At 42.0% G+C, this 16,996-nt stretch overlaps 2 protein-coding genes across 4 annotated transcripts in view; one reads left to right on the top strand and one right to left on the bottom strand.

Annotated features, from left to right (window-relative positions):
- The first annotated feature begins 1,015 nt into the window (after nucleotides 1–1,015).
- FBXO7 (F-box protein 7) overlaps nucleotides 1,016–16,996 on the top strand; it is a 47,769-nt gene continuing 31,788 nt past the window's right edge. The window contains exons 1-9 of one of the 2 annotated variants that reach the window (XM_030477998.1): nucleotides 1,016–1,333; nucleotides 2,344–2,626; nucleotides 3,608–3,835; nucleotides 5,214–5,355; nucleotides 6,474–6,557; nucleotides 7,671–7,763; nucleotides 8,703–8,879; nucleotides 9,558–9,595; nucleotides 9,930–11,536. In XM_030477998.1, coding sequence (XP_030333858.1) covers nucleotides 1,212–1,333; nucleotides 2,344–2,626; nucleotides 3,608–3,835; nucleotides 5,214–5,355; nucleotides 6,474–6,557; nucleotides 7,671–7,763; nucleotides 8,703–8,879; nucleotides 9,558–9,595; nucleotides 9,930–10,334 — 1,572 coding nt within the window. In that variant the 5' untranslated portion in view covers nucleotides 1,016–1,211 and the 3' untranslated portion in view covers nucleotides 10,335–11,536. Of the gene's footprint in view, nucleotides 1,334–2,343; nucleotides 2,627–3,607; nucleotides 3,836–5,213; nucleotides 5,356–6,473; nucleotides 6,558–7,670; nucleotides 7,764–8,702; nucleotides 8,880–9,557; nucleotides 9,596–9,929; nucleotides 11,537–16,996 lie in introns of those variants that run through there. The other variant, XM_030477999.1, reaches the window with a different exon arrangement.
- Nucleotides 10,863–16,996, bottom strand: part of SYN3 (synapsin III) — a 201,995-nt gene continuing 195,861 nt past the window's right edge. The window contains exon 14 of one of the 2 annotated variants that reach the window (XM_030477996.1): nucleotides 10,863–16,623. In XM_030477996.1, coding sequence (XP_030333856.1) covers nucleotides 16,491–16,623 — 133 coding nt within the window. In that variant the 3' untranslated portion in view covers nucleotides 10,863–16,490. The remainder of the gene's footprint in view (nucleotides 16,624–16,996) is intronic. The other variant, XM_030477997.1, reaches the window with a different exon arrangement.

Below are 16,996 nucleotides of genomic sequence, written 5' to 3'. Positions count from 1 at the left end.
TGACTGGCCCTGTAAGTGCTGAAGGGACACAGGTAGGGCTGCTCCTATAAATGCAGGTTTAAACAATGTGAGTAGTGCCATAATGAGCAGTTTTACTTGGTGACAGCTGTATAAGGTGTTTCAAGTTCACTTTATGTATTGTTTTCACACTATATTCTTAGAAAGTACCCCAATTTTCCTGCACCTCGTATTTCTTGTGCTATTCCTTGTAAGGAAGTACGTAAGTAAATTGTATTAGAAAGTAAACCAAGATGAACTGAGAATACTCATTGATCTGAAGTTACCTCTAAATTGACCGGTCTAAAATTTAATGGAATTCATCACGTAAAAACTTGAATAAATCACACCTTTTACAATTCCTCCCCAACTGACATTACACTTCTGCAAAGTGTTTCTTCCTCGATGAAACTGAGTCTACCTTTTGAAAGATCCAAGATGTGGAGAGGGACTATTTACCCTAAGTATGACACATAAAGGCGAACTAATGCCAGTAAACTTGACTTTGTGACACTTTATACTTTTGGCGAGATTACCTGACCGCGGGCATTAAAACATTACCTCAGTTGTCTGCCTTAAAAAAAACCCCACGCTCCTTTATAAAACAGCATCCTTCACCCCTTCCGCTAGCACGTTTCCATGAACTTCGCCAACAGTTTAAGACCCAGCCAGCAACAGGCGTGTTTTAGAGCAACATCTAAACCAGTGTGCCAGTGAAAAGCGCAGCCCAACCGAACCCCTCCACCCCACACGGCGGCAGGCTGGCAGCCAGCGCGCAGAAATCACTCCCGCCGGCGTCTATCCCCTTCCAGGCACAGGCGGGGACAACCCGCTGAGAGGGGAATAAGCCACTGCTGAACCGCAGCAGCAAAACCACCTCAGTAACGGTGGCGAAAAGCAGCAACTCCCGGAACGCCGATAAAAAGCAACCGCCCCGCCGAGCGGCCGGCCCGCCTCCCGGCGCATGCGCGCCACAGCCCGAGCGCCCAATCATCGATCGCGGCTGGGCAGGGCAGGCGCTGACGGGGTAGGCACGCGCGCCGGGGGCGGTGCGCGGTCGGGGGCGGTGCCGCGCCAACCAAAACACCGGCACGCCCCGGCAGCCCTTGCGCCGCTGCCGCCACCGCCGCCTTCCGCTTAAGGGCCAGCTAAGGGTTGCTTAAGGGCGTGAGGGCGGGCGACTTGCTGCCGTCGCCTCTGCTACCGCCGCCACCATGAAGCTTCGTGTGCGAATGCAGAAGCGAACGGCGCCACTGGAGGTAGAGGGGGCGGAGCCAACGCTGGGGGAGCTGCGCGCGCAGCTGCGGCAGACCCTGCTGCCTGCCTGGGGGTACAGGTAACGTGCGGAGCGAACCATCGCTGGGGGGGGGAGGAGAGAGAGGGGGAAAAGTGTCGGGGGAGGGCGGTGGCCGCGCGCACGCGGGGCTTGGGCTGGCGGGGCCGTACCACGCGTTGCGGGGCGGGGGGAGGGACGGCGCTGCTGCCCCCTGCAGGCGGGCGGCGGGCCCGTGTGCGGCGTCCCGCCGGGCGGCACCGGGCAGGCCATGGCGGGGGTTATAAGATCGCCTGGCTGGAGGGTTTGCGCCGTTCTTGGGGTTGCTGAGCGGGTCTCCACAGCCTGAGGTGGGGTTTGCCTCATGGGCCGTCGCTGCCGGGCTAAAAAGCGAAACTGCCCGTGGGAAATGCTCACCTGTAGTTGGGTGCGATGTGCTAATGCTTCACAGTGAAACGCACTGATAGCACCGCGCCGTGCTGCACGGCAGTGTGGGCAGGCGAAATCTGAAGTGAAGTGCTTGTTTTGCCACAGTGGGTGTGTTATATAGCTTATACTGGATAGCTGCTTCTCTTCTAACCAGTTTCGTTTCTGATTGGTTTTATTGTGCTTGTCCTGAAGCATCTTATTACCCTTAATTGTAACTAGCATTCTGGCCTTTTGAAATGAATGGTGTTCTCAATGAGAAAGCGAGGTGGGCCAGCCTGCAAGACTATCTTGTTTTTAAATAATCTCAGCCAGTAGTTTGTTTAAAGCTTGTTTTGCCAGGTGTGAATACCTTCTAATTTGGAGGGCACTTGTTTGCTTTCCTTGGTAACTCTTTTATGAACAGTTAACTGTAAATGAAGTTATACCTACCAAGCAGCTACAGCTACTTAAAATCTACTTGGAGAAAAACATGGGGGAAGTAATTAAATACCATTTTTTTTCTTCACTCTTCCTTTAATATATGGCTAATTATGAATGCATTAAAACGCATGGCATAGTACTATTGTAGTATGCATTTCTAACTATATACCTTTGTGTGCAGTTACCCAGGTGCAGTCAATCATGTTTCTTTTTTCATTCTGCAGTCCTGATACCAGGTTTTTAATAACATTGAACAGAAAAGATGCTCTCACAGAAGATGAGAAAACCTTAGCTTCATATGGGATTGTTTCTGGTGATTTGATATGCTTACTACTAGAAGAAGCAGATGGACAATCCAACCTACCTCCTCCTTCTTCTTCTTCTACTTCCTCCCCGCTTCAGAATGGTCAAGAGCCATCCAACAAAAGTCAGGCCATCAGTCCAAAAGAAGGGCAGAATGAGCGGTCTGACCACCAGAAAGTGGAAGTTCAAAAGAGTGATGAGAGGGTAAGTACATAAGAATTGCCCTATCAAACACAAGGCAAAAAAAAAAAAGAAGGCATCTCTGTGTCAGATGCTGTTCTATACAGTAGAGAATATCTTCAGAGTATTGGCTCCTTATACTTGTCTGATACATAGCCATTTATTTGGCTATGTATGTTCCCTGTGTATTTAAATGAAGGATTCTGGCATCTTCCTCCAAAATTGTGGCTGAAGACGGCAAGAGAGTTTCAAAGCAACTGTCATTGTAGAAGAGCTCTGGAAGTCTGAAAATCTGTTTAACTCGGGCTATGTGCTTTGCTGTTAATGAGAAAGGAAATTCCATGGGTGGGTGGCTGTGCCAGCCTCGTAAGGGTGTCTTGTGCCACTGGGCATAGATGTGAGGGAGAAGTAGCTGCAGTTCCTTTAGACAGTTTTTTCCATGACCCTTCCCTTAGGTAAATCTACGTACAGTTTTCATTCATCACTTTTTTTTTTCTGTGTGTCTGTGGGTGGTTTTATCAGTTAACGTGATAATATGGTATGATTTTGGTAGAAGGAAACCATGATAAAACCACTCCATTGGTGATTTTTTCCCAGCTATTTAAGCCTATTGTGTTTTTAAGCAGCCCAAGTTATTTTGGTTACTTGCCATACATGTTGGCTAAATTTAAATAAATGGTGATACTGTAGTGAGTAAATTGCTCCTGTGCATGTTGTAAAAATTCTAATGAAGGTTTAACACATTATTATCACTTTGTCTTCAGGTAGTATATTCGGTAACGTGACAGACTCTTTTATGGAGAGCTTGCATTATAAATATCAGAAGTCAGGGAGGCTATTTGTATAATCCTGGTCTCCAGCTGGGATACAAGAAAATGGAGGTGTAATGAATCTCTTCAATATGTATGGGAAATCAGTACAGGAGACTTGAATAAGCAGGCTAGTAATGTTGATGTATCTAGATGTAATTTTCTGAACAGAGTTCTGTTTTGCTTTCCCTTGAAGGCAGGATCCAGCCTAGAATTTCCTTCAGGATTAGTCCCAGAAGATGTTGACCTGGAAGAAGGTACAGGTTCCTATCCCTCCGAACCCATGCTGTGCAGTGAAGCTGCTGATGGTGAAATACCACACTCCTTAGAGATGCTCTATCTTTCTGCTGAGTGTACCAGTGCCACTGATGCCTTGATTGTTCTACTACACCTTCTCATGATGGAGACAGGCTATGTACCTCAGGTAGGTGCAGAACCAAACAGGAGATTTCTTGGTCAGTATGAGAAAGCTGTGAAATACCGTGGGAATGTGTGATACAGGATGCATCTGAAGATCTGCCTTTGTATATCACAGAATCATAAGAATGGTTTAGGTTGGAAGGGACCTTGGAGATCATCTAGTTCCAATCCCCCTATCTGCGTTAAGTTAGGCTTTGGTTCCGCTAACCTACAGAGGTGTTGTATTTGAGCATCTATGGCAGTACCTCTGTACTGTGTATGAATTCACCTTTTCCCCTTAGATTTTCAGATTTGCATTGTATGTTTACTAATATGTGGCTGAATATGCAAAAAAAGACTTTGTCTCAGGGAAGATGTTTAAATTCTTTTGTCCTTTCTTGCAGTGAGGATAATTAAGCACATGTGGGGGTCACTTTATGTGTCTGGTTGGCCAATACCAATTTAATAAATCTGCTAAGTTAATTGCATTCACATAGCCTGAAACACTATCTGAAGAATACATTTGCCACTGGGAAGAATGTTCACATCAGTGAGTAGGCTTGGCAGTAGGGAAAATGATTGCTTTGCAGATTTAAGAGGAAAGAGCGAGTCCATTTGCACTTGTGGTTTTGTTATCCCCCTCTGTGATTCCATCTGAGCCTTTTCATACTGGAATTGAAAGGAAAAACTGTTAGTCTGCTCAGATGTTCAAATTAATTTCAAGCTGTGGTTCTTCAAGTCTTGTCAGACATTTAAAGTTCACAGAAAAGGTGCAACAACATGTTTTTCATTCAGCAAATTAACGTACATGCCAAAGTTGTCCAAATGCTGGAATGGATGGCAGAAAAGAAATAGGTGTGAGTGCTTGTAGAACAACCTTTCCTGTCAGAAACTGGGGCAGGACAAAAAATTTCTAAACTTCACCTTAGATTTGCTATCACTTTGGGGAAAACAGTATGTAATCATAGATTGCTTGAAAGGGACCTTAAAGCTCATCCAGTTCCAGCCCCCTGCCATGAGCAGGGACACCTTCCACTAGAGCAGGTTGCTCCAAGCCCCTGTGTCCAACCTGGCCTTGAACACTGCCAGGGATGGGGCAGCCACAGCTTCTCTGGGCAACCTGTGCCAGTGTCTCATCACCCTCGCAGTGAATAATTTTTTCCTAATGTCTAATTTAAATCTACCCTCTGTCAGCTTAAAGCCGTTCCCCCTTATCCTGTCACTACATGTGTTTATATCTTGTAATTATAGTCTGTGTCGTAACGTGCACTGGGACTAAACTAAGAGTTGAATCGCAAGCATAATTCTGGCATTTCCTAACCTTTAATCCTCTTTTTTTTTTTACCCTTCAGCCTTGGTATGTGGCTAAAGTGTGTCAGTGTGTTACCTCTTTGCATTTTTAGGGGACAGAAGCCAAGGCAGTATCTATGCCAGAGAAATGGAGAGGGAGTGGTGTCTATAAACTACAGTACACACATCCCCTTTGTGAAGAAGGTTCTGCTGGTTTGACTTGCGTGCCTTTGGGAGATCTTGTTGCTGTTAATGGTAAGTTAGTTGAGTTTTTATCCTGGATACACATTGAATGTCGCCACTGTTTAGTGAGAGAAAACTTAAATGTGCTTTTGTGCACTCTGTTTAGAAGTGCAACTTGATTATCAGTGTTGCTGAGGTCAAGAGTTGGCACGTCCTAGTGCTGATGGCATTTCCTGTCTCAGTGTTAACTGCTTCTCTCCCTCTAATCATAACAGATCAGTCCTTAGGGAATTCAGCTGTCCTTTTCATTGCAATGTTGTAGTAATCTGTTTCTTGTCTCATTTCATAGGAACTTTGATATACGCTGCCAAATATTAAAAGAAGTAGGTTTGCTCCGGCTACAGTATTTTGTCTTGTCTCATGTTCTTTGCAAGACTTACAAACAACTTCTAGACTATTTATTCTTTAGCTTTAATGTTTAATTTTTCCTGTAGCACACTAACAATTTAACTGTGGTCTAATTTTTTGAAGCAACTTCCATATCTCTTAGTGGGGTGTTTTTGTCTTTTTCTCTGTTTTCATATTTTATTGAGCATTAGAAAAATTCCACCTTTTTTCAGAATCAGTATTAAATTGGGACTTGATTCTAATTTCAGGGTATCGTAAATTAATTTTTTTATGTTTGTTTGCAAAATTTGTAACTGATTGTGCCAATTTGCATGAGCACATATGTTTTTCCCAGAACATATACATTCTAGTCAAATCTAGGTTTTAACCAAGTGAGGTTAAGGTTAGTTTTAGGACAGTGTTATAGCTATTATGCATATAGTGTTCATATGGTAATCTTGTTGAGTCTTTAGTTAGTATTTCTTTAATGACTGGGTTATAATAGTGGCTCTCTGTATAGCTTTTATAGCTCTGTTACATCTCTTCCCATGTGATAAAATTGTTGAAGGCAGTGCTTGGTTTCTGTCAAGATCTCTGTTTATTTCCTGCTATTTAAGTTCTACTTTGTTTTTCTGAAATTTTTATTTGTCTAGCTGCTTGCTATTAGTTGGGTATTTTCCTTGAGGGGATCTGCTGAGGAGCAAAACTGAACACCACCAAAGAGTAAGGCACTAATGAAGTGGTCTTTGTCATCTCTCAATGTGTTTTAAATTTTGAAATGTCTTTTTTTCTTGTATTTGCAGCAACATTAAAAATCAACAAAGAGATTAAAGGTGTTAAGAGAATACAGCTATTGCCGGCATCCTTTGTTTGCTTTCAGGAGCCAGGTATGATTGAGCTATGATACTTGTAGTAGTAAACTGAAAAGTAAAGAAGTGACACAGTGGGTAAGGGTAAACTTCAGCAGAGGAATGAATAGGTACAGAATAGCAAAAAAAGAATAAAAATGTGGTTACCATTTAGCTTAGTTACAGCTTTGTGTTAGAAGGAATTCAGATTGTATCTGTTTACTCACATTTTGTTATTAAAACAAGTTAAATTTCTTAGACTAACAGTGTGAGGAAAGAACCTCTGGAAGCCTGAGTTATCCTTTGGCCCATATGCTTATTATTTATGAGGTCCTAAGTCCATATGTGAATCTCTGGGGCAACAGTGCTGCATTTTACCCCCTTTAAGCCTGGCAGCTCAGGACTTCAGAGGCTGATAGTACCTACACTCTTGTTGTGGCACCATGATTGTTATATTCTTTTTGTCAGAAAACATGTGCAGACCACATAGGTCTCCCCAGAATGCCAAAATTAGAGGGAAAACTAAGGTGGGGGAGGAGAGAAGGGCAGATAGATATGTGTCCTTGTGAGCACAGACCCGACTAGCCTTTTGTTCTCTGAAGTATATAAACAGCTTAGTGGCAGTTGAGGCTGACTCAGGGTCCTGCACTGTGTCCTGGGTAGCCCCAGTTGGTGACATACAAGTCTAGCTGAAAGGCTTTAGAAGAATTAACTGAGCACTGAAGTGTGTCTGGTGTAATGGTGGAGTCTTCTGGCTCCAGTTTTCTCAGAGAACAGAGTGGAAAACCATTCCTGTCAGAAAAATTAATATTTCAGGCATTTACGGCGTAGGCGCATGTTACATGTGAGCTTTGAAATCTGACGAAGCTCTGACAGCTTGAAAGTCGGTTTGTTTCGGAAGAACTCAAGTATTTCTTTTAATGGTGCTTTTTAAGGCCAAAGGAAAGCCTCACCTGACCGTGGAACTAGTCTGTAGTTTGTCAATGAATTACTTATTGCGTGATCGCTACATTCTAACTGCAGAGCTGTTCTCATCAAGATTACAAGCAGGTTACAGTTCTACTGACAAGAAAACCATAATTCTTCTGCTCTTACATAATTTTTGCATTATAACCTCCTGAAGTTAAGCTTTTTACCTCTCTTCTTTGATAGAAAAGGTTGCAGGTGTTTACAAAGACCTTCAGAAATTATCCCGTCTCTTTAAAGACCAGCTGGTTTACTCTCTTCTGGCGGCTGCCCGACAAGGTGGGAGAACATATTTACAATTTGAGATGGTACTTAATTTTTGAGGATGGAAGGAAGGGGGTCTATCTGAAGCCTTGAAGGAAAAGTGTTAGAAACAGCTGTTCAGTGATGGGTATATAAACAGTAAGCATAAAATAATTTATACATTCTAAAGAAATTGTATTAATCTTTGTATCTCAGAAGATGTTAATATAATGGTAATTTCCTGGGTTTAATTTTTGATTGCTCTAGTCTCACTTAAGAGACTGGAGTGGCTGTTTTCCACACTCAGTGATGAGAAAAATCACATCACAATAATGTTGTGGCAGAGTTCTGTAGTTTTGATCCATTTCTTTGGCAAAGCAGAAAAATTTATATTGCATCATATTTGGAATGATCTTCTCAGTAACCGGTCATGGAGGGTTTGGAAAGGATGGTAGGAAGTAACCCAAGCTGGTGTTTGTGTAGCAGTAGGAAGCCAGACTTTCTCTGCATACATATTGCCATAAAAGTTCTCAGCTTTAAAGACTATTCAGTAGAATTCCCTCTAGACTTCAGTGTGGGAAGGTTTTATGTGAACTATGTGCTCTGTATTTAATGTGTTTTTTGTGGGCTTATGAAATTGGGCAGGTCTTATTTTGTTGTTGTTAGCTATCTCTTTGTTCTGTAGCCCATAAACATAGTTAGGTGTGTGGAATGTTTCTGAGGCTCAGTGGCCAATAGTAGTCAGTATAAAGTGCCATTTGCCCTATTTTGTGCACTCTGTAAATGCACTTAGAATTGCAAGAGATCTGTTTTAAAAGAAGTCATGTCACAGCACTTTAAGAAAGTTGATGTAACTCAGGCATCAAAGAGAAAAGATTTAAGGGAAAGATTATAATGTCCTTTCTTTTAGGGCCTTTAGAAATAGGGTAAACTCTGCACTGCTTATGTAATGCTTCTGTTTTTTCCACTTTGTAGCTCTGAACTTGCCAGATGCGTTTGGGTTAGTGGTCCTTCCTCTTGAGCTCAAGCTTCGGATTTTCAGACTTCTGGATGTCCGTTCACTCATCTCTCTTTCTGCTGTTTGCCGTGATCTTTACACAGCTACAAATGACCAGCTTCTGTGGAGGTTCATGTATCTGCGAGATTTCCGAGGTAACGCTGAGATATGTTTTTCTAGTTACATTCTCATGTGAACAGAAGGGTTAGCTCTGACAGATTGTGATAAGAGCCTCCTCAGGCAACCAGTTCTCATTTTTAAACACTGTGAGTAGATGCAGTCATTTGTGATGCGAACCGTACAGATGGTCGGGTGTAATTCAGGTGGATGCACAGTTTTCTGCCAGGAGAACTGTTGACAATCTGCTGAGCCATTACTGGTGGACCACATAGTTCTTCCCATTGTGTGGTGCAGACTTCCCTTGTTTTCATCTTTTTCCCTGGCTACCTTGGTGTACCAGCTATTGCAGGTATTAGGAAGTGAAGATACATTCCTGCTAGAGTTTCTCACAAGATATTGAAGAAACAAGGTGATCAGAGGAAGTGCTGTCAGAAATCAAAGATGGGACAGTGTTTCTGGGATTTCTTTGCTTAGCAACTTTGGAGGTGATGTTTTATGTAGAATAGGTGTGCGAATAGATTACCTATTGAATGGTCCTGGAGCTTTATATTTTTTGAGATGCTTTTGTCTTTATGAAAAATGTATTGACCAAAAAAGTTTTTTTTAATCTCTTGATTCTTTTGAGTTCTGATGAGACTGGGGGCATCTGTAGCACCAATACTACTTAAAACCAAAACAGATTGCTTTTCTTAATTTTTCACTTCTCATTGTAGATCCTATTGCAAGGCCTCGTGACACAGACTGGAAAGAAGTAAGTGGCTTTTTTTATGTAATTTCTTAGAGATTAGTCTCCATGGGCTAACTTTGTGAATAAAGCAAAGGCTTCAGGAGGCAGTAACTTTAAGTTAAATTTTAGTTTAAAACTGTGGAGTTCTGTGTACACGTGTTGAGTTTGGTCAGAGTAGGAGAACACAGCATCAAGAAGTTTTAAGATGCGTGCCCAAATTGTATGTTAGAGGACTTCCCATTGATGCTGCGTTTGGCCTTTGGCAGGTGGGGGAGTTGCTGCAGAACTGAATGCTATTGCTGAAGCTGAAATGCAAAGCAGTTACAGAGCTTTAAGATGCCTTTGTTTCTGTCTGCAGCTATACAAGAAAAAGTTGAAACAGAAGAAGGAGGCCCTGAGGTGGAGACACATGATGTTTCTGCCTCCTACACCACATCCAATCCCCTTTCATCCCAACCCATTCTACCCTAATCCCTTTCCTCCCAACCCATTCCCATCAAACCCAATCTATCCCCCAGTGATCATTGGTGGAGAATATGATGAAAGACCAACACTTCCATATGCTGGAGACCCAATTAACTCACTCATTCCTGGCCCAGGAGAAGCACCAGCCCAGTTTCCTCCATTCAGACCACATTTTGACCCAATTGGTTCTCTGCCAGGAGCAAACCACACACTTCCAGGACGAGCTGGTCCCAGTGACAGGTTTCCACCTAGACCCAGCCGGGGCCGCCCCATGGACATTCGGCGTGCATTCATTTGATTGCTGCATTTTCCTTCAGTGGGTTTTCTAGTCCCTGAGCTTGCTTTCTAACTGCAGGAGGTTGCAAATCCCAGGCACTAACATCTGCCTTCTCTTCTGATTGTAGCAAGAACATGCGTGCATGGTAATGTTTCAACCACAAAGGCTGGGTTTGTTTTATGCTCTGGTAGTACTGTACCACCTGGCACTAAGGTCTATTTCACAGAGCTACAACTTAGGACAGTTTGTTTTTCTCTTCCCTGCCACCCCCCTTGCCCTTAATCATCTGTGAAGTGCTACTTAGAGACCAGAAGGATACCGGCCAAATAATTTGCTGCATCAGATAAAGAGCACTTTAAATACAAACCCTGTACTTGTCTGTCTTATTTGAAGAGTTTTATTAAATTGCCAGGAAAAATGATTTTAAATCTGCCTGGCTAATAATCTTTATTAACAAAGAAACGTACCATGTTCCACGTAGAACAGGATACTGCCACTGTTATGGTAGAGGTGGGTTCGTGGAAATTTTCAAAGATGTTTCCTTTTTCGTTTAATGTTTTATTAGGTAAAAAGCATTTTTGTATTGTTACTTAATACACAAAGAATACAAGGATGGGGTTTTCTTTACAATGGAAATATTAGAACACAAATCAGTTTGTTTTACAAACAACTGAGTAAAGTCATGCTACAGTGCAACTCAGAAGTCTGAACAGAAGCAGAGCAATTTTACAAAGAACCAGCAGCAAAACTTTTGTCTTCTTCCTTGACTTTACAAATAAGGAGCTGTAATACATGGTTGCACTTACTGTGTGTGAACTGAAACTGGTGCAGAAATAAATCTTTCCTCCTGCCTAACTTAAGGAATTGAATAGGTTGACCTGGTTGCAGTGGAAATGGGATCCCAGCAGAAGTGGAATTAATTCTCACTTTACTGCAGCAAATGCCATTTAATTCTGTTACTTAAGTATCAAAATATATCTTGCCAAGAGGAAATGTGTTGTAGCGATTTATGAGCACCTTTCAAGTGTTGTCTTATTAACTAATGAGCAACTAACAAGACCACTGTTAAAGTTGCCTGATCAGATCTGCACGCTGATGCTGGAGCTCAATTAAAGGCAGACTGGAATGACTAAACTTTGCTAGAACTTCTCATTTCTTACATAATTTTTTTTTTAAGATGGATTGACCTCAGTGTTCCTGTAAATGTAAATTGTACTGATGACTGTTGTGACAGCTGATACTGTTTTCTAAAATATTTTTGAAATTCCAATAGTGAAAATGGAATGACACTTCCTGTTAAATACAAGCTATTTAATGGGTAATACTTATGTGCTTTTTTAGGTGATATTTTAGTGATTCATCATCTTGTTTTGTATAAAATCAGCTGACTTCAGTAGGGCCAGGAAGTTTTGCCATTAACTCCAGTGGAAGTAAAATATAATACCTTATTTTGCTGTCAAAAGTTGTATTGCTTCTTTCTTCCCTTTTCCACTTCACAGCAGCGGCATATCAGTGCAATTCCTGCCATAATTAAGCACCTAAGAATCTGGGGATGCTGGTTTCCCTTCAGTACCAAGATCAGCTTTACTTTTTAGCATTTGCCTGCAGTGGTTGAATTGCCTTATTCCAATGGAATTTTTGCTGAACTGAAGTGTATAGTCAGGCCTCTTAGAGCTTGCAGTGATTCTTTATATGCCACTGACTATAAAAAGGAAAAGGGAAATCTATGCTGCATTGGTTTTGCACCGTTTGTCCTTGTGGTGAGTGCTTCAGAAATGTGTACATAATATTCAGATAAGGTTATACAGCTTTAAGGGATAAAACAATTTGTAACTTGCTCTTCACTTTTTTCAAGCAATTTCTGGGAACAATGATCTCTGTGTGTGTGTGTGATACGTTAATTTTGTGATGCCAGTGGTACTGACAGTACCGATGCCTTGATGACAATTGCATTGCTTGCTCTGCTAGTGCGCCCTATGCTGCTCTGTAATTGGGCCCTCTCTGCCATGAAGGCATCATCATACTTCTGCCAGGCTGATGCCCCAGGTTCTATTTATCCTGGATTTTGTCATTTGAATGTTTGTTTTTGAAGAAATGAACTTAACCTTTTTAAAGATATGCCACTAAGTGACCTGAAGATATTCCTTCCCTTTCTTCATTGTTGTTTCACATTGTAGTAAGGGTATTGTGGGCCAAAGATAAAGGGATGTGACTTATTCTAAGCTGTCAAGATCCCTAAAGAGGTGTTCCCTTTATTCCTAAAACAGGATATGAAATATAAAGTGAATGTCTTGGGACCAACAGTATAAAATTAGAACACTAAATGCAGGAAATACTTGAAAACTAGCTGTTATTTTGTTTATTCGCCAGCTCCTAAGTCAGGTATGCATGTCATTGCTGTTTGAGAAATCACAAAAGGTGACATGCCAGAAGGTGGGTGTTTCTTATGTGTACTGTTCACCTGTATCCAGCACTGTTAAGGTTGCTGCTAACAGTCATTTGGAAATAAGGAACTATAGTCCTTGGCTTTTCTATTTATTTTTTATCTTATTCATGAAACTTAAACCAACCAGAAGATATAACTGGGTCTTATGGAGGGGGTAAGGTCTTGCATACCTGCCTGTCAATAGTGAAAGGGGAAAATACCACTGCAGTTATGAGCAGGACTGCTGTTCTTCTGAACCTTGGCTTTATGCAAGACTTGTAGTTGGATGAGAATATGTGACATTCCTCTTGAAATGCCACCTTGGTATTAAAAGAAAGTTAAGATGTTTCTCAGGCTGTATCTAAACAGCAAAATAGAAACTGCTTTTCCAGGTGGATCTAGCTCCTTGGGCTGGATCCAGACAAATTATTCATGTTTCCTGGCTCCCAGGTGAAGAAAATTAAGGCATGCAGGACAAAAGGGAAGCTCTGACCAGATGTTCCATTTTCACAGCTGTGTGAGAAAGATCCCAGGGCATGCTGTGGGGCATTGTCTGCCCTGTGGTTTAAATGTAACTTCTATTCACTGACTTTCCTCTTGCCTTCTTACTGCCCCTAACTCCATCTGTTATGTTTAAGTACCTGAATACCTCTTGGGTACACTTTAGTTCCCCATTCATATAGATGGGGAATATACCCTTTGTATTCCTCTCTCTCTTGCTTCGTTAGGCTGTAGGGGTTTTAGAATAGGAACCCTGCCTCAAAGGTGATAACCCAAATACATGATGATGCATTTGTGAATCTCCTGCTAGCCACACATCTAGTATGTGAGCATCATAGTTGTAGATTGAAGTGTACTGTTGGAACACTTATAGAACACAGTATAGAGTTTCATCATTTTGATTTGGGATGATGAAATCAAAATGATGTTTTCATTAAAGCACTTTCTGTGGCTAGAGCTGAAGTTACTTTTCAGGGTCTGTAGGAGTAACCAAGCTAAGCTGAGAGTGCCTGTTACTCTCACTTGTTTTTGCAAGCTGGAGCTAGGAGGAGGGGGATGCCATCCTGTTTGCTTGTCCCTAGAAAGGTGACAGCTAGGAGCTGAAGGCAAATTAAGAGGTCTGAGCCACTGCTGGGTATGAAGTCAACAGTGCTATCCTGTTACTGTGGTCCATTGGAGCACAGCCCTGCGGTGTTAAAATGCATCATCAGCAAATGATCCAACTGTTGTGGTTTTGGTGATGAACTAGAGTCCATTTATGGGCCTGTGCCATACTAGTCACTAGTTACTTATTTTTTGTATAGGTTGTGTTGGTGAGAGAGACATAAAAAGATCCAGGGGATAGAGCAATTGAGGATTCTGGTAGTAAACTTTTATTTCTGTCTTTATCTCTGGTGACTGTTTAGTAGGAAAATACATAAATCATGCTGAGGGAAGTGTTACAGAAGGAAATCCTCTCCCACCAGGGTTGTATTATCTCCTCTGCATATAGTGGAGCTGGTTAATCTGCTATTGTTTTTGCCAGTGGGACAGTGCTTGCTCAAGGCCATTTGTCACTCTTTTATTGCTCCTGGAGACTGCAAAACAGCAGGGTCTGGTTTTTTTCTGAATGACATGTATTTATGATTCTACATTGTAAACTGCACAGCAAACCTGGAAGGACAACACAGAACTGGGGGGAAAAGAAAAAATAATCAGGGAACAAGGTGGTTCTGTAATACTGAACTTGAGGTATAAATCATTGATCCAGACGAGTCTCCCGAGAGCCTTCCAACCTGGAAAACCTATGCTGTTACTAGCCTGAAAGTGGTCACCGGTCACAAAAGCCGTTATATGTGTGAAGGCCTGCTCAGGGGTAGGTCATACAAGTTCCAGATGACTGCATTGGATTTAGATGTTAGTTACAGGTGCTATGCATGAAGGAATTACTTGTTTGGCTTTATTCCCACCAGTGAATCATAAGATCCAAGATGGCAAATGCTGCTGTTGCTTTTGTTGCTTTGGGGATCTCCCTGTTTAAGTGACAGCAAAGATCTGTGCCATTGGCTCAAATGTTTTTAACTTACTGATGTCCCTGCCTGCTGGAGCATTCTGAAGTGTTATCAAAGTGAAGTTGCTAAGGGAAGAGCAAAGCCTAAAGTCTGGCTTTGAAGCTGTATGCATGGTTTGTGACTGAAGTACTGGGCAAAACTTGAAGAAAATTTGAGGAGGTGGGATGGGGGCTGCTACCTGCATTAGGTGTGTTACAAATAAAGCACAGTGCAAGGGATGTGCGCTGTGCAATTTCTCAGCTGGTAGAAATTGCCATAAGTATATTGATTTACCCAGGGTGGGTTTTTTTCAGTCATGCTTGTGTCATTCTTGGGTTTTTTTGGCCTGGTTCTAGTATACTTGACAGTCCTGGAGTAAAGGGTGGACTTTATGATCTTAAAGGTCTCTTCCAACCTAGTTGATCCCATGATTCTATGTGCTCATACGCAGCTTCATTCTTACAAAAGCACACTTGCCAAAGATCCATCTCTGTCTTCTCTGGAAGAATAAGTCTTGGAGGTGGTCAGGGAGGACTTATACTGTTCATTACCTGCTTGGGGCAATCCCAACATGCCCTCCCATGGCTTGGTGTCTCTGGATGAACCCCAGCTCATGTTATTTCGAAAGGATAGTTTGCCTGTTCTGTTGCAGGTTTGTCACCTTGCATTCATTTTTGCAGTCTCCCCAGTAAGTCAATGGGAGTTCAGGGAAGGAGACAGGATTTCACTCCATCTCTCTGTGCATTTGGTATTATGGAACACTCAGCACACAAGTATGTGCACTTCATCAGCTCTGCTATTAATTAAGCATATTCCTGGAGGACATACTTAGCCAGATGTGACCAAGTCACCAAAGTGCTTGGATTTTAGCTGGGTTTTGTCTGGAATTTGTGTGAACTCTGAATGTGAATTCCGGTGTTTCTAAGGGTAGGGGAAGAAGTTGGTTTTTGTGTTGAAGCCCCATTTCTCAGGTTATTTTTGAGCTAGGGCTACAGGGCTAGAACATGACATTTTTATCTCAGAACTCAGCCATCACGTGCAGGGGACATGAATGCAAGGCATGAAACAGATGTTTTATCTGTTATGAGCAGAATGATCTGGAACAAACCAGCAGTCCATCTGGATGACCTGCTCATGTGATCTTTGGCGCTTAATGATGCCTGGTTCTGTATTTAACTTGAAATGTTGTTTTGTTCTGAAAAGTGACTTTTTATAAAGTTGGTATTATGAAGTTTCACAGTTCACTATGTCTCCATGCTCAAGCATGCTTACTTCATCAGTCAATGAATACTTATTCTTGACTCCATTTTTGCACATCTGTTTCTGAAGTAAGCCAGTATTTTTTCAGTTATTGGGAGTTAGCAAATTGTACTGACTATCTACAAATCTAAGTAAAATCTACTTTGCGCTGTCATAACTGTGTTGATGATGGAGGGGTTAGCAAGAGTAAAATTTGCTTTACAACTTGGTCGTTTGAACAGATGTGATTCTGATTATGCACAAAAACCCCAATGAAATAGTGCCACTTTTACACAGTCACTTTTCAGACCATTATTATTAGAATATTTCCTTTGTATTAAAACAAATACAGTTTTCCAAATTCCATTTACCCAGGTGTTAGTTGTAAATCGCTGGGTACCATTGAGCGTATTACAGGATGACATCAGGTACGCTGATACGAAGAGTGAGGGCTGGCAGAAGCACAGATCAGCTGCAGGGCTGTTAATCAGAAAACAGGCTTGCAAATGATTTCCTCAGGTTGCGGATGGTCTCGGCTTTTGCTTCATCTTCATTGGTGTTTCCCCGCTGAGATGATTCAGATATGCTGAAGGTGTTTGTCAACGACTGTGATTTGCTGAAATGGAAAACAGAGTTGTGACTCAACAGGAGAAGGTGGTAGTTCAAAGCTGGTTACTGATGCTTTGTGTTCCATCACACAGACAAATTCAAGGATGAAAGGTTAGCAAGGAGAACCTCCATATGCTAAGACATCCAGGAATGGGGGGGGCGGTGGGGGTGTGCATGTGGAAGAGGATGGGACATGGGCAGGTACCTCCAATATCACAGTCCACACCAGTGTTTATGAAAACATCTGACTAAAAGTATTCAGTTACCATTTGGTGCAACTGTTGTGAGGAACATGTAAGTCATTTTGCCACTAATACAGAAGAATGGATCCATACTGAGGGTCACCTGTGTCTTTATCAGCTGTACCATGATTGATGATT

The sequence above is a fragment of the Strigops habroptila genome, chromosome 3 (assembly GCF_004027225.2).
Source record: "Strigops habroptila isolate Jane chromosome 3, bStrHab1.2.pri, whole genome shotgun sequence".
NCBI lineage: Eukaryota > Metazoa > Chordata > Aves > Psittaciformes > Psittacidae > Strigops > Strigops habroptila.
This window is presented reverse-complemented; position numbering and strand designations above follow the sequence as displayed.